Below are 21,015 nucleotides of genomic sequence, written 5' to 3'. Positions count from 1 at the left end.
GATTTCTTGCTATTGTGCAATACTGTGCAATTGAAAATTTCTTGCTATTGCACAATACTTATTATATAATAATTTACACATCCTGTTTGGTGTGTATCTCCTACCATATCATTATTATTTGCTTTTAAATATTAATCAGAAATAACCAACTTAAAATGGAAAATTTTAAAAGAAAAAAAAAACAAAAAAAAACAAAAAACAAAAAAAACAAAAAATCCCCCCTCCAAAATTTTTTGAACCCCCTTATGATTCATCACCCCCAAACTCAAAACCAGCCTTCCCTTTGTGGTATGGTACCTTGCAGTACAATTTCAGAAATATCCACACTTACACACAAGTTATTGTCATGAAACTAGAAAAATGCTTGTTTTTTGCCCCTTTTTTTGCCCCTAATTCCTAAAATTTTGAGCTATTACCCCCAAAATCAATTACAGCCTTCCCTTTGTGATATGGAACCTTGTGGTACAATGTCAGAGAGATCCATAAACTTACACACAAGTTATTGTCTGGAAGTTACAAAAATGCTTATTTTTGGCCCCTAATTCCTTAACTGTTGGTACCATAACCCCCAAAATCAATCCCAACCTTCCTTTCGTGGTATTGAACCTTATGGTAAAATTTCATGGAGATCCATTCACTTAAACTAAAGTTAGAGTGCGAAAACTAATGTGTCTTTGGACGACGCCAGACGACGACGACAACGACGACGACGACGCCAACGTCATACCAATATACGACCAAAAAATTTTTAATTTTTGCGGTCTTATAAAAAGTACAACAAAATATCGAACTCCAAAGTAAATTAGAAAAGAGGGAGACCATAAAAACAGACAAAATAAAACATTGGAGTTTACAACCAACAGAGCGAATGGAAAAAAACTCTCATATTCGTGACTTGGTACATGCATTTTCTGAAGAAAATGGTTGGTTAACCCTGCTTTTATAGAAAAGAGGGAGTCTCTATTGCAAGCTGTTTTATTATTTATTTTAACTTCAAGATATCAAATAAACTTTATAGTTTATAAGATATCTCATATAATTTATAAGATATCACATATAGTTTTCTTTATAAGATATCATATAAAAATATTTATAAGATGTCTTAAAAATTATATGAGATATCTTATAAACTATATAGGATATCTAATAAATTATATAAGATATCTTATATAATTCAGTTTTTATAAGATATCTTATAAAGAAAATAATGTGAGATATCTTATAAATGAAAGAACCTTAGTGAGCGCGCTCACATACCCCACGTCCCCACAATGACTTGGAGAAATAAAATAAGTGTAAGAAAATTGTATCAGAAAAAAAAATTGAATCATAATTTCCTGTCAATATGCACATCTACATAGTATGTCCTTATTATCTGAAAAGGTTTCATGAAATTCTGTTGTGTGGTTTGAGAGGAGTTGCGATAACAAAAGGTTGCAGTAGTATATTGGGCAAATAAGTTCAAAGGGGCGTAACTCCTGGAAAAAAAATTGAATCGTAATTTCCTGTCGATATGCACATCTACATAGTATGTCCTTATTATCTGAAAAGGTTTCATGAAATTCTGTTGTGTGGTTTGAGAGGAGTTGCAATGACAAAAGGTTGCAGTAGTATATTGGGCAAATAAGTTCAAAGGGGCGTAACTCCTGGAAAAAAAATTGAATCGTAATTTCCTGTCGATATGCACATCTACGTAGTATGTCCTTATTATCTGAAAAGGTTTCATGAAATTCTGTTGTGTGGTTTGAGAGGAGTTGCGATGACAAAAGGTTGCAGTAGTATATTGGGCAAATAAGTTCAAAGGGGCGTAACTCCTGGAAAAAAAATTGAATCGTAATTTCCTGTCCATATGCACATCTACATAGTATGTCCTTATTATCTGAAAAGGTTTCATGAAATTCTGTTGTGTGGTTTGAGAGGAGTTGCAATGACAAAAGGTTGCAGTAGTATATTGGGCAAATAAGTTCAAAGGGGCGTAACTCCTGGAAAAAAAATTGAATCGTAATTTCCTGTCGATATGCACATCTACGTAGTATGTCCTTATTATCTGAAAAGGTTTCATGAAATTCTGTTGTGTGGTTTGAGAGGAGTTGCGATGACAAAAGGTTGCAGTAGTATATTGGGCAAATAAGTTCAAAGGGGCGTAACTCCTGGAAAAAAAATTGAATCGTAATTTCCTGTCCATATGCACATCTACATAGTATGTCCTTATTATCTGAAAAGGTTTCATGAAATTCTGTTGTGTGGTTTGAGAGGAGTTGCGATGACAAAAGGTTGCAGTAGTATATTGGGCAAATAAGTTCAAAGGGGCGTAACTCCTGGAAAAAAAATTGAATCGTAATTTCCTGTCGATATGCACATCTACATAGTATGTCCTTATTATCTGAAAAGGTTTCATGAAATTCTGTAATGTGGTTTGAGAGGAGTTGCGATGACAAACTGTTGCAGTAGTACATTAAAGTAAATAAGTTCAAAGGGGCGTAACTCCTAGAAAAAAAATTGAATCGCAATTTCCTGTCGATATGCACAACTACATAGTATGTCCTTATTATCTAAAAAGGTTTCGTGAAATTCTGTAGGGTGGTTTGAGAGGAGTTGCAATGACAAGAAGCAGGACTGACGGACGGACGGACTGACGGATGGACGGGTCAAAAACATTATACCCTCCGCAACCCGTTGCGTGGGGTATAATTATATGAGATATCTTATATAGTATATGAGATATCTCATATAATTTTCTTTATGAAATATCTTATAAATTTTATAAGATATCTATATCTTATAAACTTTAGAAAATATCTTATAAAGTATATTAGATATCTTATTAGAATTCAATTATATTAGATATCTTACATATTATATGAGATATCTTGAAGTTAAAATAAATAGTAAAACAGCTTGCCATAAGTCTCTGCCCTAGAACTGGTACTTGGGAGGTAAATAGTTGTCTCATTGACAATCATATCCCATCTCATTTATCCTTCATATCTATTTATAGTATAGAGGTACTGCAAGGAAAGCTCACAACATTATACTTCCACTGTGGCCACATAAAGCAAACGGAAAGTCAAAAATGTTGAAATAAAGTATACTTCCAAGTGATAATAAATATAAGAGTATTATATACTTATAAGAATCATTTATTGCACTCCGTATTTTGTCATGAACAATTTTAACTATAACAATAATGCGTAATATCGTAAAACTATATTATCAATTGATAAATTGGCCATTTACTGATACTGTCAATCATCAACAGCATGCTTCTTTTTAAAATCTTATCTTATTTTAAAGGCATTTTTTTATGACCAGTTTTGCTTCCAAAAAATCTACTATAACCAAACAAATCAGACAAAACAAATACAAACTATCAATTATACATTCTCCATAAAATAATGCACACCATGAATAAAGAATAAAAATCATTTTGACTAATAATATTAGTTGGAGATACAACATTGAGTGAGATGGTTATTCATCACCAAATCTATGTTGTCTTTGATTGTGAAAAAGTTTTATTTTGTCATTTTACAAATAAACTCTCAATGCTTCATTCTAAAAATGTTTAGCAGTAAATCAATTATTTAAAAACTTTAACCTGAACAAGTTTCAATCATTTCTTTCTTCTGAAGTTTGTATATCAAAACTGGGCTCCATAAACTTAATTTAGACTTAAAATTAGTAAACTTAATCCAGTCAGAACAGCTAAAGAAGAGTTATATTGGTTAGGGAAAATATTGCTGTCTAACACAATACATTAAAATACAGAAAATAAAGTAATAAAATATAAATGCATTAAGAAATAATTCTTACCAGCACAAAATATATACTTATTTAAAGGAATCATAAAGAGCTGCCATTAATTATTTACGATCATTGAGCAGTTCATTAAAATATTTTACATTTGATTTTGTTATGTTTTGATTGATGAACAGTTCAGCTTTATACACTCACATTTAAACCTTACTTCATTTTGTACAATATTTGAAAATAACAAACTTTCTAAACCTTGAGCAATCTACGTTTGATATATTGAACAGACACTTGTCCATGGTTTGAAGACCTTATGTTGATTTTTCCTGTTTTGGGCTATTTTATGTTGTTGACCAATACAACAACCAAACAGACAAGAACTTAAGTCAGTGTAGTTTATCAAGTACCATATAGAATATATAAAATTTTTCACAATTCATTAGTGTAATTATATTTCTCCTGTGTTTAACATATACCATATTATAATTAAATTCTGTGTTTAACAGATACCATATAGGTGTAATACCACCAATCATAGTACATCACATCCAGTTTCATACGAAAAAGGGTCGGAAAAAAATATTCCCTTGAATTTGACAGTTGTAGGAAGTTAACCCTGCATTTCATTGTAGAAAAAAAAAATCTGAGTCATTAACATATATCTTGGGTGTTTCAAAGCACCATTCTTTTTTTATTTGGTGTTTCTATAAAATATTTTTGGAAACTTGAGGTTACATGGTTACTAAAGCTCATTAACAGGAAAAAAAGGTGTGAACATTCGATTGGTTAACTTCCAGTGATGTTTATTATCTTTTATGCAATGAAATGTTATGTGAATGTTTGTCTGTAGTACTGGGCAGGATAAAACTTTACTCATGCCAAGTATGTCTTTATTTGAAACAAAGATAAATTCTGCACAATAGTTTGAAAAGTGCCAATTTAATAAAGACTAATAGGGGAAAATCAATGGTGGTATTACTCCTATAGGAATATAAGATTGAAATTATCATATTAGAGATCCATGGATGCAATACTATTTGCAGGATACTAATTTTCATGGGTATAGATGAACAACAAATTGTTAAAAAAAAAATACAAATTGTCTATAGACTTGTATGCTATTTATACAGTAAGAACCACAAAATTAATTATCCACAAAAAATACAATTTTTTATCAATCCACAAAATTTTTTATTTAATTTCTATAAACCAAAAACATATTAGAATGAATCCACAGTATAGAGTTTTCATATAAGAATATATCATATTATTTATTTTTAATGCCCTACTAAAATAATTTTAAAAATGGAAAAAACTAAATGAAAACTATAAAGTGTAATAAACAAAGGCAACAGTATTCATCAATATACTATTAAACCTAAAAAAAATACAATAAAAATATATGATGATGATGATGAAGACTAGATGAATTCTACAACGAACTTGTTTATCATTATAAATATTGATATTATCATTCTAATACATTGCTTACTTTTTTTTCTGGATAAAATTAATAGTCAGATTACATGTGTGTTATGTTTTTTTCAATATGGCAAGCTATTATCAACAAACTCTGAAAAGGATATATGTTTTAAACAAAAATGTGTTTATTGGACTAAATGATAAAACTACTGTAAATGCAATTTTTGCAGTGTTTTTGTAATTGCAAAAATTGTGACGGGATAGGTTGATATGCAAAAATTAAAACTTGCATCTAAAATTTTGAAAGAATTATGTGTGTAGCATTTCTAATAATCGTAAAAATTAATCTCACATTTTTTTTCTATCTAACAATTGCAATAGTATATACATGCTAAAATTTCTGAATTTACAGTTCTATATTTTAAGATAGATCACATCTCTTTCACATTTCATTAGTATGACCCTGTGTAACATTTCATTAGTATGACCCTGTGTGACATTTCATTAGTATGACCCTGCCTGATATAAATATACTGGCAAAAATAAACAAAGTATTATTACATAAATATTGAATCACAGCATACAAAATATAACAACTTTTTTTAACAAACATTCTGAGAGTATTGCATGGCAATACATAGTCTCCTACAAGTTAAAAAGGCATTGTACTGGAACAAAATGCTAACTTAATCGGTAATTTGTAATATTTTCTATATTAAAAAAACTAAGTCCAAATATCTCCTGGTGCAAATATTGAACACTAAATCTGTTTATAATAAAAATTTTAAAAAGTTTTTCTTGTGAATAAAGTTTCACAAAAGGAGTGGTATCAACAAGATTAATAGTCAGGTCAGCAGAAAAATCATCTGAACAGAACAAAATTCGAACTCGAGGACCATAACTATGCAAAGGAATCATTTGAACGGAACAAAATTCAAAACTGATCTGTAACTTGTCATGGTAAAACTATATACCAAATATCAAATCAATATATTCAAGCATGACAAAAAAAATGTGGAAAACTTATTACTTGAGTGAATTTTATAAGTGCAAGGACCATAACTTTTCACAGAATCATCAGACCGGAACAAATTCCAAACTGTATTTGTAACTGGTCATGATAAAACTATATATCAAATATTAAATCAATATCTTCAAGCACGAAGAAAAAAAGTGTGGAAAACCAATTTGCCAGACAGACAGTCAGAGATGGACAGAGTCCAAACCTGAAGTCCCCTTCGGCTTTGCCAGTAGGGGACTAATAATGAAATATCAAAACAAACTTCATATAATAATCATGAAGATTATGATGTAATAAAAAGCTGCATTGTCAAAGGAACCATCTGAGGCAGTTATGAGTGTGATAACAGTTTCTGTTTATATACAGGTCTAGTTATGGAAACATATAAATGTACTTAATGAACATTTTAAATGGAATTTTATCTTTTAAAATTACCTGCAAATCCCATTCACAAAAAGTTTCTCTCCATCTATTATAATTTTCAAGATAATGGGCAAAAGTTTAAAAAGTTGGTAAAATTCATCATTTAAGGTCTTATGGGTGTCTTTCGCCATCTTGGATTTTAAAATAGCAGAATAGCATTATTTCTAAAGGAATCTACATGATTTTTTTCAGTTTTATGTTATGGCAGGGAAAAACAAACGGTGACCTAATTTTTACTTTTGATATTCTGAAAGAATTTTCTAAGAGCTATCTTCTCGTATCTTATTTCACAATTCTATCATTTAGTTTACCTTCTATTCACATTATGATGTTTTTCCCTGTATAATCCATGCAAAATGCATCAAATTTTCACAATCAAAGCGTGAAAAAAAGCTAGGTGACCTATCAATTTTAATATATATTTGAACATATCACAATATATTCTACATTTTGGCGAAGCATTAACAAATTCTATCATTTTTTGTTCATACCCCCATACCACCTTAAGAGCAATAACTCCTATAAAAAGTCTTCTGACAGTCTGGGAATAAATGGACAACAGGTAGATCTCATCATTCCAAACATTTTTGCATGTGTCAGATTTTCTCTATTTATAGTGGTTTACAAGATAATAGACAAAACTTGCATTTTACCCCTATGTTTTATTTTTAGCCATGTCAGCCACCTTGGTTGGCAGGCTGGGCCATCGGACAAATATTTTTAAACTATATACCCCAATGATGATTGTGGCCAAGTTTGGTTAAATTTGGGATAAATAGTTTCAGAGAAGAAGATTTTTATAAAAGTTAACGACAACGGCCGACGACAGAGACGAATAATGAGAAAAACTCACTTAGGTGAGCTTAAAAATGGAGATGTTGTATTATTGGCATTGAGACACCCATCAAGTTAGTCAAAATATCAAAACTGAGATCAACTTTTAAAAACATTCATTAACATAAAAAAATGACAAGTATAACACATAAGATGATGTCATACTTAACCTTTCAATGGATAAAACAAGTTAAAATGTAGTTAAATGCTATTCTTACTTCAGCAACATAAATCAACTAAATATCTGTCTGCCTGCTCTTCTTGCTCTTTTTTCTTTAGTAGGAGTCAAAATATGGCAGAGCATAACACAATTTACCAACGTTTTTCAACTATTACCTAAGTTTTCTTTTTTGGGGGTAAAGGAGGCAAACTGTTATTTTGTTTCAATGGAGGGGGTGGGGCTCTAAAGGAGGGTGGTGGAGGGGGAGGTTTGTAAGAAGGAGGAGGAGGAATGTTACGAGTTGAACCATTGGAACCAGATTTGGTAGTGGACGAGGACAGACTTTGTGAAGGTAGTGTTTTGGTTGTTGCTTTCACTGGTAATGGAGGTGAATCAAAATTTGAATTTGTTGATGGACTCATATTACGTGGACATGATGTTGAACCAGGAGGAGGAGGTCTTCTTGGTGGTCTTGTTGGCATATGAGGGGGTTTCAGAGGAGGTTTTGATGGCATATTTTTGTTTTTAAACTGAGCATTAAGTGCGTTTGCTAGTTCATTGTTTTTTGAAAATTGCCAGCTCTGACTGGATTCTTCCTCTTTCTTCAATTCTTCAACTATGCTGCCCATTGACCTAGATGTCCGCAATTCTGAAGGTTGTGGTGGCAGTGGTCTTCGTGGCAGAGGTGGTGTTCTTGGTGCTAATGGACGATAACTTGGTTTTTCTCCAGTCTCAGTATTCAAAGTGGAATTAGAATGTCCTCTTACTGATCCTTTAATGACCTAAAACAATTAAATCATAATGTTCAAAATTGATAAATATACTAGCTAAAATGATAGACTAAAGAAAAAGACAACACACATGTATGATAAATACATTTAGCATCTACTGAATATTTTGATAGTATTTTCAAACTGTATTACATAAGTCAAACTCAGGATCCAGGACCTTGTCGTAAGATGGAATCACATAAGATCATCTTTCTCGTATGACTTTCCAGTGATTACTAAGATAAAGAACAGCAACATAAGTACAATACTTTTGATATATATTGTTTTCACTTTATATCTTAGGTCACATGCTCATCCATCCCTACCTCTTTTCAACTCATCAAAATAATCATTTACATCAAATGTTGTCATGTTATTTTAATTTTGGTATATGAGCAAGTGAATAACCAATATACAATGAATATAGTCCTTCAGACTCTAAATTGGTGAATTTTAGGCTAAACAAAGAAATTTGTATAGATCCATAATGTAAGTTGAGGTAATTTATTGGACTTTTTTCTTAAAACTGATCTCTTTGATCAAGCTGCTTTAATAAAAAGTGCAGTAAGTTTATAAATATGAAACCAGATATAGGTGATCAATTAATATATATTCATCTCTAGATACCTTTTGTGTTTTGTGAGTATGTTGTTTAGTTGCTGCCTCATTGAGGTATACCAAATATATCTCATTATTCCTGATAATTTTGTATTGACATTTCAATATGTATTCATTGACAATATTTAAATTCAATGATAAGAACATCATTTAAAATTAAAGCAATGAAAGAGTCAGCTGCACAGCAAAAGGCTTCTAAAGTGGTTGTAATCAATCAAGGTAAAAAATTTGTGACAAATAATATCAATTACATAACAACTGCACATCCATTCATCTAAAGGGAAGAAAATTATTATCTTATCTTAACATTAAACCAAAAGCAAATTATTAATTGTAAAAGTAGCCAAAGATCACATATTTCAAATACATTTAAAAGCACAACAAACTCTTGTACCAGTAGGAAGAAGTAGTCTACATATGAATATCTGAAAGTCCAAATAAATCTCAACCATTTGAAAGTAAAATATTAACTTTTATCATGCTAATAAGAAGTATGTCAACTACTTGTTTTTCATCATGACACAAATAAAAAAAAAACGCTTGAGGCCACCTAAATAACTTTTCATGAACTTGATTATCATTGACTTCATAATGTTTGTCCTGATGTTGATTACTTTGCAACTTATTGCCCTCTTATGGTTTGCTAGTAAAACAAAGTAAACTATCGTTTCTATCATAAAACACACATAAATACAATCATGAACCAAATAGCTTCATATTGTGCAGCTGATATTTTACAGAATCAGTATGAAGAAAACCTGATATTCTGTACTCTTATAATTATCTACCTTTAAGAAAGTGATGCACTCTAAAATTTCTGTTAACTCAATTAATATCACAACTTTTAAAATTAAATGGTAATTATAACAATATTAACATGATTAATCTAAATAAAAGAAGATATGAAATCAATATTTTGATGCACAAAGTTCAACAACAAAATTTTGACGAGTCATGATTAAAATTTTTGTCAAAATAACTAATTTAGTTAGGAAAACAATACATACAATAAGCTACAATGTTAGTTTACAAATATTGTCCACAAATATAGCTAGCATATTGTTTTAGTGATATATACATGGGAGGAGTAATTCTGGTGATGAAATAGCATTCTACTTTAACTAAAGTTTTTTTTCTTGAAAATTTATACAATATGAAAGCATGTAACCTTTACATTTTGCAAAAAGAGCGGAAACGATTTATGCTTATTATATGATCATCATTTGCTTTCATTTCATATAAATTTTCGAAAACACAACATTTAAATCTTATATTTCTAATCTTTCAATAAAGAATATACAAATTATCAACATTTTGAATCTAAATGTAAAACTTAAACACAAAGTTTAGGGAGAAATTGTCTAGTGAGATGAAAGCAGTATCAGTCCATGTGAAATCCATTTAACTTCATATAGCTGAAATTTGCAAAGAGAAGATGTTGATTGTAAAGTAAAAAGTTCATAAAATATTTATCAAATTTCAAAAATTCTATAAATATATATATTATGGGATAATCATTTATTGTTACATCTTTAAACCATTTATTAATAATTACAATATATAAAGTATCAACTATTTTTAAAAATTAACAAACAATTGTTAATTCTTAAATCAGCTTAGAACATTGTCATGAGATAAAAGCAAGTCAAATTTATTAAACACAACACAATAAGCAGTGAGGGTACTGCAAGGTTAAAGACACAATTCTTAATATCTAACACTTCTTTGTACTTTTTTAAACAGTATGCAACACTTCTTTACCTGTATGTTGTTGTCGGTTTTATTTTATGACAAACAGATGTATATACTTAGTATACAAGGTCCAAAACATCTTCTCAAAAGTTAGTTTTTTAGTGTGACTTGACTGTAAGTGTTACTCTCCACCTATTGCATTTCATTCAAAATTCTGACCCAACTGCAATTTGTTTTATCAAACCAACCTGTTCAACTGGTCAGAAATTTTAACCAACTGCTGTAGAAAACTAAAGTATGATAAAACAAATTGCAATTTATTCAGAATTTGAATTGAACTGCAATAGGTGGAGAGGAACACTTGCAGTCAAGTCACAGTAGCAAATAAATATCAAGTCAAAACTCAAAATTTGGATTTTGAAAATGAATGGTAATGAGTTTTGAGATTTTACAGAAGTGTTAAACTACATAATAAAGTGTATCAGAAGTGATAACATATTCCAGAATCCTGTGCAGTATATTGAACACACAACAGAAAACATTTGACCTTTTCATTGGTTTCCACAGGAATTTTACCATCACCATACCTAGCAATAACCTGACAAGGCCAAAATCTATGTATTATTTCATGCAGTAAAGAACAATATTCGTTATATCAACATGTATGTAATTATAACATCATTTTTTTTGGTAAATGTTGTTAAAAATGACAAAATTCTAAAAATAGCAACAACAACAAAAATGTGCTTTCTTTAAAAGATCTTTGAAAAATATTTCTTTTAGAAATACAAACTATTTTTTCTTGTACCTTCAATTAAGACCATAAGTTATTAATATTGCTGTAATGTCACATTAACTAAATAGGCCTAGGGATGTGTCATAAATTACCAAATTAAGTATATGAAGGTTAAATATGTCACTTTTGGTAAGGATATTTGTCTTGTTTGTACAATACAGGTTCTCCAGAGGAACATTTCTCACATCTAATCTAAACTTGTATTATGTTCTCCAATACAAACATATTTCCTTCAGAAAGGGAACAAGATACACTACCATGGGGCGATCAATATCCAAATCACAGAAAGGCAGACAACAAAAAGGTAAATAGAAAAAAACCAAACAGACAAACATTAGTCTATGAAAACTCTTTGTTGAAAACTAAAAATTAAAAGTTGTTCTACACAAATTAAACCACATTAAAATCCTGATTTTAATAAGGACCCCAGGAAGGGTTAGCAGTTTCTGCTCCACAAGAACACATTGTCATGTGTGGCTAGTAGGATTGCTATGTGATCAGAACCACAGCAACTGAAGTCTCAACCAATCCAAGAACCTATTGTCATGTGTGGGTACTAGGTTATCCATGTGATCAGAAACACAGTAACTGAAGTCTTGACCAATCCAAAAACCTATTGTCATGTGTGGGTACTAGGTTATCTATGTGATCAGAAACACAGTAACTGAAGTCTTGACCAATCCAAAAACCTATTGTCATGTGTGGGTACTAGGTTATCTATGTGATCAGAACCACAGTAACTGAAGTCTTGACCAATCCAAAAACCTATTGTCACATTTGGGTACTAGGACTGCTATGTGATCAGAACCACAGCAACTTAAGTCTCAACCAATCCAAGAACCTATTGTCATGTGTGGGTACTAGGTTATCCATGTGATCAGAAACACAGTAACTGAAGTCTTGACCAATCCAAAAACCTATTGTCATGTGTGGGAATTAGGTTATCTATGTGATCAGAAACACAGTAACTGAAGTCTTGACCAATCCAAAAACCTATTGTCACGTGTGGGTACTAGGACTGCTATGTGATCAGAACCACAGCAACTGAAGTCTCAACCAATCCAAGAACCTATTGTCATGTGTGGGTACTAGGTTATCCATGTGATCAGAAACACAGTAACTGAAGTCTTGACCAATCCAAAAACCTATTGTCATGTGTGGGTACTAGGTTATCCATGTGATCAGAACCACAGTAACTGAAGTCTCAACCAATCCAAGAACCTATTGTCATGTGTGGGTACTAGGACTGCTATGTGATCAGAACCATAGTAACTGAATTTTCCACCAATCCAAGAACCTATTGTCATGTGTGGGTACTAGGACTGCTATGTGATTAGAACCACAGTAACTCAAGCATCAACCAATCCAAGAACCTATTGTCATGTGTGGGTACTAGGATTGCTATGTGATCAGAACCACAGTAACTGAAGTCTTTACCAATCCAAGAACCTATTGTCATGTGTGGGTAGTAGGACTGCTATATGATCAGAACAACAGTAACTGAAGTCTCCACCAATCAAAGAACCTATTGTCATGTGTTGGTACTAGGACTGCTTTGTGATCAGAACCACAGTAACAACACTTCACACATAAGAACTTCTACCAGGTATGGGTTTTGCTCATTGTTGAAGGCCGTATGGTGACCTATAGTTGTTAACATCTATGTCATTTGGTCTTTGGTGGAGAGTTGCTTCATTCCACATCTTATTTTTATATTTGACAAGTATGATCTAATTTGTAAAGAGTTACACTATAGCTCATGTGGATTTTGCCATTATCATTCGACATTGGTGGCAGGCAGTGGGGTAAACTTTTAAGATATCCCTTTGGTCACCCTTTAGACTGGACATGTCATTTCAGTTTTTGTATCATGTGAATTGATTATACAATACCTTGCGAAAAGAAAAGCTATTGTATACAATATTTTAACAAAAAATTTATGTTAAATTTGAGTGAGCTTCCCAGTGAGCAGGTGGAGAAGGTAAACTCCATCTGAACTGTAGTGTATGCAATGTATGTAACATTGTGAGATGTGACAAATTTTTCAGCAGACATACGATAGATACCAAGTGATGACAACAGCTCATGTGACAGACTGCCAAGTAAGATATAACATATACAAACTCTGCAACAGACCTTTGCTTTAGCTACATATTCCTTCCTCCCTAAATTTGCAACCATATCTTTTGGTGGTTGAAATAAACATTCACCTGGTACTTCAAATTCATTAAATGAACTGGGAAGATTTCCCTATGAAATAAAATATAAAAAACTTTATTAATAACACAGTTGCAGCTTTTCTAAAAATCAGAAGCTAAAGTACATATCCATGGTATAAGGTATAATTTCAATGGCTAAAAGAAATACAGTTACAATACAATACAGTTTAAATACACTGAAAGTTTATTATTCTTAATTAGATACAAATGATAGATAAATGATTATTTCATAATTTATATACTTAACCTGACTCACAAAGTACATAAAATTTTTAAAACACAGACAATTGTTTGGTCAAAATAAAGTCCTTCAACTCCTAATCCTGAGGACAGCCCCACCCCCTTACATCACATCCTGGATCCATGCCTGTAATTTATTCAAAAGTGGATATTATTACAGTGTAACTATAAACAAAACTATTATACTGTCCATTGTTGATGTGGCATTGTCAGTGAATTCATTGTGGGTGGAAGTATGTCATTTGTATATAAAATGTAATGGCTGAACAGCTTTCTGTGTTTTTTGCCTTAACTAACAATAATCTCTAATGCTTTAATACCTTATAACCTTCCAGTTTAACTAGTGTTAAGTCCTGTATAGTGTTCACACTGATTCTACTGTGGATTTCTTCTTCAGCTATCTTGCCAGCATCTATTAACATATGTACGGCAGTTCTTATATCTCCTTGCCTGGCAAAACATACTGCTCTGTTAAACTGTATCTGCACGATTAAAAATAAAATATCTAAATACAGCAGAACTTGGTTGATGAGATCCTCTTTTCTTTGATAAATAAAAGTGTATTTGATCTCTCAAAATGTTTCTGCTCATATCCTCTGTTATTTTGTAGATTAACAGGTAAGTACAATGTAAGTTTTTTTTTTGTGATTTATTTTCTTAAATAAGGTTCTGTATTTTATAGTTTGATATTTCATTGTATCGTACTCATAGATGGAACAAATATTGGAATATTTGGTGGATAACATTAATACACGAAACCATGAATTTTAAAACATGGTCACGTACTTCAGCCCAAATGACTTTATGATACATTATACCAATTCAAGTGTCAGTTATATTATCAAAGACTGGAAATATTTTATAGAAATATGCCAAATTTAAAGGGTATGCATAACGTTAAGGGGTAAGCAAGGTAAAATAAGTTTTCAGGATATACTCATAATATTCTATTCCTAGATATTTCCTTTGAATGGCATTTTTACAGTTAGTAATTTGACATCATACCACAACAGCAAAACTTTATACCTCTTCAATAAAAAAGTTCCCTAGCACCATTAATAAGTATTTTGAAAGGTAAATATCATTTCCTTGAATTATTTTCTTACTTACCTCAAATTTATATAAAGTGAAATTCAATCCAAGCTGACTATACTTAATAAATGAAGATCCACGCAAACTTTGTTCTGCTTTGTCTAAATCATCAAGTGCCTCATTGTATCTACAATTACAAAAATATATGTATCACAGTTAAAATAAACAGCTGCACCAAGAGCATATGATACACCCTTATTATGCATATTGAAATTGTTGCAAGAATAAAATGGGATATTTAGAGGGCACTTAATCAGAAGCTTATCAAAAGGCTCTGCAGAAATTAATGCATGAAGATACCCTTAGACATATAAATATTTTGTTAAATATGATTGTCAAATGTCCAATGACTCTAAAATGACAAACCACAAAATTTTCAAATTAGAAAGCAAGTCTTTATTCATAAATCCCAACAACAGTGTTAAGTTTGAAGTAATTTGATCCAAGATTACTGGAGCTAGTGTATGACATTTCAAAAATGCCTTTTATTTATCTGAGGGTCAAAGTCCCATAACTCTGGAATGATAAATCTTATTTTTTTTTTAGATCGAATGGTTTGTTCTGTTCACCAATTCCAACAATAATGTAAGGTTTCCAGTAAATCAATCCAAGCAACCTCAAGTTATGCTAGAACATGTGAAAAATTAACTTAAATCTGACAACTAAAGTACTGTAACTCTGGATCAACAAACAAAAAAATTTTAAAAAATCAATTCCAACAATAATGTAGTTTTGAGGAAATTAATCCAGGCATGCTGGGGTTAGTGCGCTATATGTGAGTAGACCCTGGTTTATTATTGAAGAAAGTATGTTGACCTCTGGATGTCCTTGACCTCTCGATGTACTTTAAGGTTATTTGTGTCATTAAGTTGCTGTCTTATTGATATGTATATCTCATGTATCTTTTTCTTTCTACATTCATGCTATGATCAAGAAACCTTACAACTAACAAATTATGAAGACTAAATTGTACTGTAAAGCTTAACTTTTTGGATCTCAAACAAATTGAAAGCATAAATAGTGAGTTCAACTGCAACAGATATTGTCTTGAAATAATGTTAAATAATCATACCTTTTTGTTTTTAAGTACTGCACTGCTCTATGATAAAAAGCCACAGCTAAATGAGGATCCTTTTTTATTGCTTCTCCCAGATGCTGAAAGTTTGAAAATAAATGAAATTTGTATATTTAAAAAATCCAAAATTATAAAAAAATAAAATTATTAAATTATGAACATATATAATATAATGTTATTGAAACTGTATTGCATGATGTACTTGTAGGTTTGTATTCACCATACTAGATATTTCAATTATGTGCATTTCTGGCATAAGTCTGATGGAAAAACATGACTCAGTAAAACTCTACTGTTATCTTAATATTTTTTCGTTAAATAATAAAAAATTCTATAAATATACTTCTGAAAGTCACTCAAAGAAACTTACTTTAAATGATTTAAATATAAACAGCAATCACTGTCCTTTCCTAGATTTAAATATTTCAGTTTTACACGCGAAACTCTACACAAAAGTTTACAACTAAACGGATGATTTTTCTTAACCGATTGTTGATCTTTCTTTATTGGAAAATTAATGTTCCTTTGGCACCCTCTTACAGTGTTTATATATATCCCAACTCATTCACTATGTCCGTGTCTGAAGTGAAGTTGTGGATTTCAATGAACCTAATCTATGTATTATTGGTAAATTATTTAGTCAAGGATTTTGTTACCACAAATTACTTAAAACCTTTACTAAGTTCTTCCATAGATGCAAAGATATGGTTTGGAAAGTTAACTGTACCTGTAGAAAACTACTTATTGCAAATGGGATAGCACATCCTAATTTTTACAGTGTGTTTACCGAGCCCTTATATTTAGATACGATCCTATTAAACTTAAGTTTAATATGTCTTTTGATTGAGTTAAGCCATTTCAATTGATATTTTATAGTGTGTCTTTCTATGTTGTGATGTTACACTATTATTTCAGGTTAGGGTGAAGGTTGGCACCTGTTAAAATGTTTAAACCAGCTGCATTTGTTTGCACCTGTCCTAAGTCAGGAACCTGTTGTTCAGTGGTTGTCGTTTGTTGATGTGGTTCATCATGTTCATAAGTGATTCTCGTTTCTCGTTTTTTATATAGATTAGACCATTGGTTATCCTGTTTGAATGGTTTTACACTAGTCATTTTTGGGGCCCTTTACAGCTTGCTGTTCGGTGTGAGCCAAGGCTCCGTGTTGAAGGCCGTACTTTGACCTATAATGGTTTACTTTTAAAAATTGTGACTTGGATGGAGAGTTGTCTCATAGGCACTCATTCCAAATCTTCTTATATCTAATAAATACTTCCTTTATTGTTTTGTACATAAATCAGGTCTTTATTTTTCTTGTTTCTCATTGTTGAAGGCCGTACAGTGACCTATAGTTATTAACTTCTATATGTCATTTGGTCTCTCGTAGAGATTTGTCTCATTGGCAATCATACAACATCTTCTTATCTTCTTATTTTTATGTGAATAGACATGCTGTAATCTGTTGCCTTCTTAATAAGTTATGACTGTATGATGTGGTAAAAGATTTTGAGCTCCGGGTCTAGATCCTGCTATGAATATCAAAAAAGTTTTTAAAATCATGCCCATTGATTATGATAATTAAGTCAAGTCTGGGGTGAACCCTATACGACAAATACATGTTTGTCTTGTATGTACAGTCGTTTCATTTCCGTAGAGTAAATATAGATAACATATCATAGATAGTAACCGAGAAAATGAGCTCAATATGAAAATTTAACACAGATCAATGCATGATGAGGAGGTCCAGGTCAGATGAACTTTGTCAAACAGAAATCACCTTACAATGATTCAACTGATGTATTAATCAACCTTTTACTTATGACTAACTAACATATACATGATATAAATCATAAAAACTTAAAATTATCATGTACATTGTATCATAATGATACCATCTGTAATTGTTCAGAGGCGGATTTAGGGGGGAGGGTGCCCGCCCCACCCTTTTTTGTGGGAAAAATTTTGTTATTTAGGGAATCACTGAAGCATGACTCCGCAGGCCCCCTCTTATGGCAGTCAGTGCCCCCCTTATGAAAAGTTCTGGATTTGCCACTGTTGTTCACATCTTTGTCATTTGGTCTGTAGGGATAGTTGTTTAATTGGAAATCATATATCACATGTTGATATGAATCAGGCTAAGCATTAAGAGGGATTCAATTTCAGATTGAATAAAATAAATGACTTAATTAGTCCTATGTACAAAGATATTAGGTTCCAGTCTTAATACATGATATGAACGATGACGTACATGACAAAATAAATCAATTGATTTTTTTAAAAGTAAAAATGAAATCAGAGACTGATATAATTATATATAGATAAATATGTATAAGAAGATGTGGTATGAGTGCCAATGAGAAAACTCTCCATCCAAGTCACAATTTGTAAAAGTAAACCATTATAGGCCAAAGTACGGCCTTCAACACAGAGCCTTGGCTCACACGGAACAGCAAGCTATAAAGGGCCCCAAAATGTATATTTGTTTCTGGTTAGATATACTTATTTTTAGCAAACAAATTTCTTACATTTTTTTTAAAAATAATTATAAGCAGTAAACATGGTAAATGGAGTTGAAAGTTGAAAAAAATGTAAAAATAAAAAAAAGTTAAATATTTGGAATTTAACAAAACATTTAAACCATGATATCATTGCCAAAAAAAAAAATTACAGTAAACTGGGTGATGTTTATTTATTATTTGGTTGTTTTTTGTATGTAATTGGATATGGGGAAAACAGTCTCATGAAGACTGCTGCACACACATAATCTTGATAGCTTCTTAATAACCCTACTGATTACCAACTGGATAAGTTGCCAATCCTGGGTACTAAACGTATATGTGTCTCTGCTGTAACGCATAAAATTTTGCATTGCATTAAATGATTAGTATGACTGTGTCCATAATCACATCTTAGAAATTCATTAAGCAAGTAAAAAATTTGGACCAGACTATAAAGTGGTTTCACTCACAGACAAATAAAATTTCATGACCACTTACAAGACTTGCCTAATGGGTTATTTGAATAAAAAAAGTATTATTGCACTGAGGTGGGGTAAAGCAAAGTACACCAATCAATCAAATCAATCACTTAAGTTTGACAACACCTATCATACCTATTGTTCAATTTAATTGTTGTAGGACTTCAAAGGAAAGACGTTACAGGATATATTCATACAATGAACAATTCATGCAATGAACATCGTACAACTGTACCTATCATACCTATTGTTCAATATTATTGTTTTATGACTTCAGAGGAAAGAAGTTACAGGATGTATCCATACAATGAACAATGTGTGTGTACATGCACGTCGATAATTGTTTATGGTGTCCTTTTTATGTTAACCAGGTTAACATGGTTAAGTTACTGCATGTCTCATAATTTCAGTCATTTGTGTGTACCTATCTAAAGAATTCATACCACTATACAATCATTCTCTCTGCCAAGTCCTTTCAATACACAAGCTATATTGAACTGAATACGTGCACTGGGTTCAAGTATGTTGTTAAAACTAAGTAGGGAATCCTGGTATCGGTCCTCTTGGAAAGCAACAACGCCTTCGTTCCAACAACGAACTGTCTCTAAAAATGCCATGTTGATCTGTCAATTTCAAAAACTGGTCTTTCATTGAGATTAAGTCCGAACAAAAGTTGTTTCTAAATTGTAATGCATTTTAAAGAAATATCCGGCTAAGTGTGATACTTTACTAGGAAGTCCTGTTGCATTGAGAAGTTCCGAGTAAATCTGTTCGGAATCTTTTCCCGCGGTTTTTGACGTTCTTTATAAATAAAAGGAAAACAATCGTGAACCATAAAATGATATCAACAATTTTATTGACAGATTAGACTTAACTGAAAAAATACCATATAAATAAATCTTATTTAGATGGTTTTCTGATTTATAATGAATTTAAACAAAAAAGAAATTTTGCCAGTTTTTCTTATAGGTAATCATATGGCAAGCCGTTGTGGAATTTATTCCCTATTCATTAATATTAATAAAACACTTATTAATATTAAAAATTATTTTTTTTATATTAATAAATCGAATTTTTAATATATTAAAATATTTTTTTTATATTAAAAAATAATATTTAATATTAAAAAATAATATTTAATATTAAAAAACAATATTTAATATTAAAAAAATATATCCTATTTATTAATATTAAAAAATCATTTTTAATATTAATAAATCATTTTTTAATATTAAAGAATCATTTTCTAATATTAATAAATGGTCTAATTTTTTAATATTAAAAAATGAATATTTAACATTGAATATTCAGGTTGATTTTTTATTATTAAAAAATCATTTTCTAATATTAAAAAATACGCCACCTATATATAAGAGTTGTTTGAGTGCTTTTATATACGATGAGCATACGTCACTGCAAGCTTGTAGCTGAATTAGATTAGTGAAAAATAACAATGACAAAAATAACTCCGAAACACCTGCTCTTATCCTGCAATCAGCCAATTATTGTACAAATAACAAGTGCACAAATACATTTTTGTTTATTTGTTCTTGTTCAAATAAAGTCTCTTGTAACTCCACCTCCATATTGAGCAAACGGTAATGAGAATATTTCTTTTTGCGTGACAGTTCAATTTGGGATCCACTTCGCGGTCCGCGTTTAAACTATGTAGATTTCTTTGAAAAATGTTAAAAATCAGAGACTTGGATTTAAAAATCTAAACCTTAAAGCGCCGGGTGTAAATTGCAGGTTAAAAACAATAAATGTACATTGTCGGAAATATTAAATGTATGTGTACTCGCTACGAAACAGGAGAAAACCTCGGCGAGAGTTGCTTTTCGCACTGTTTCTTAATCTTGAACAAATACATTTTATATTTCAGTCCGACAATGTACATATATAATTTGAGAGATTGGTTCCAACCTG

General features: G+C 31.1%; 1 protein-coding gene across 2 annotated transcripts; it reads right to left on the bottom strand.

The window, feature by feature from the left end:
• Window positions 1–3,119: 3,119 nt before the first annotated feature.
• LOC127728096 (neutrophil cytosol factor 2-like) lies at window positions 3,120–19,835 on the bottom strand. Of its 2 annotated transcripts, XM_052235320.1 has the most exons (7): window positions 19,533–19,835; window positions 16,113–16,195; window positions 15,059–15,167; window positions 14,269–14,430; window positions 13,626–13,739; window positions 11,241–11,291; window positions 3,120–8,395 (listed from the first exon to the last, which is right to left on the bottom strand). In XM_052235320.1, exons 1-7 carry the CDS (start codon window positions 19,704–19,706, stop codon window positions 7,790–7,792), a joined length of 1,299 nt encoding a protein of 432 aa, XP_052091280.1. In that variant the 5' UTR covers window positions 19,707–19,835; the 3' UTR covers window positions 3,120–7,789. The 2 variants fall into 2 exon arrangements, with proteins under 2 accessions (XP_052091280.1, XP_052091281.1); XM_052235321.1 differs by lacking the exon at window positions 11,241–11,291.
• Window positions 19,836–21,015: the final 1,180 nt, after the last annotated feature.

Source organism: Mytilus californianus, unplaced genomic scaffold (genome assembly GCF_021869535.1).
Source record: "Mytilus californianus isolate M0D057914Y unplaced genomic scaffold, xbMytCali1.0.p SCAF_2, whole genome shotgun sequence".
NCBI lineage: Eukaryota > Metazoa > Mollusca > Bivalvia > Mytilida > Mytilidae > Mytilus > Mytilus californianus.
The sequence above is the reverse complement of the archived record's forward strand: the minus strand, read 5'-3'. Positions and strand labels throughout refer to the sequence as shown.

Bases quoted from the DNA above. Each gene is read 5' to 3' on its own strand.
- LOC127728096 (XM_052235320.1), bottom strand. From the start codon at position 19,706: ATGGCATTTTTAGAGACAGTTCGTTGTTGGAACGAAGGCGTTGTTGCT. The intron at 14,431-15,058 runs GTAAGTAAGAAA...TTAATCGTGCAG, and splicing joins TCACTTTATATAAATTTGAG to ATACAGTTTAACAGAGCAGT. The intron at 11,292-13,625 runs GTCTGTTGCAGA...TGGCCTTGTCAG, and splicing joins AATATGTAGCTAAAGCAAAG to GTTATTGCTAGGTATGGTGA.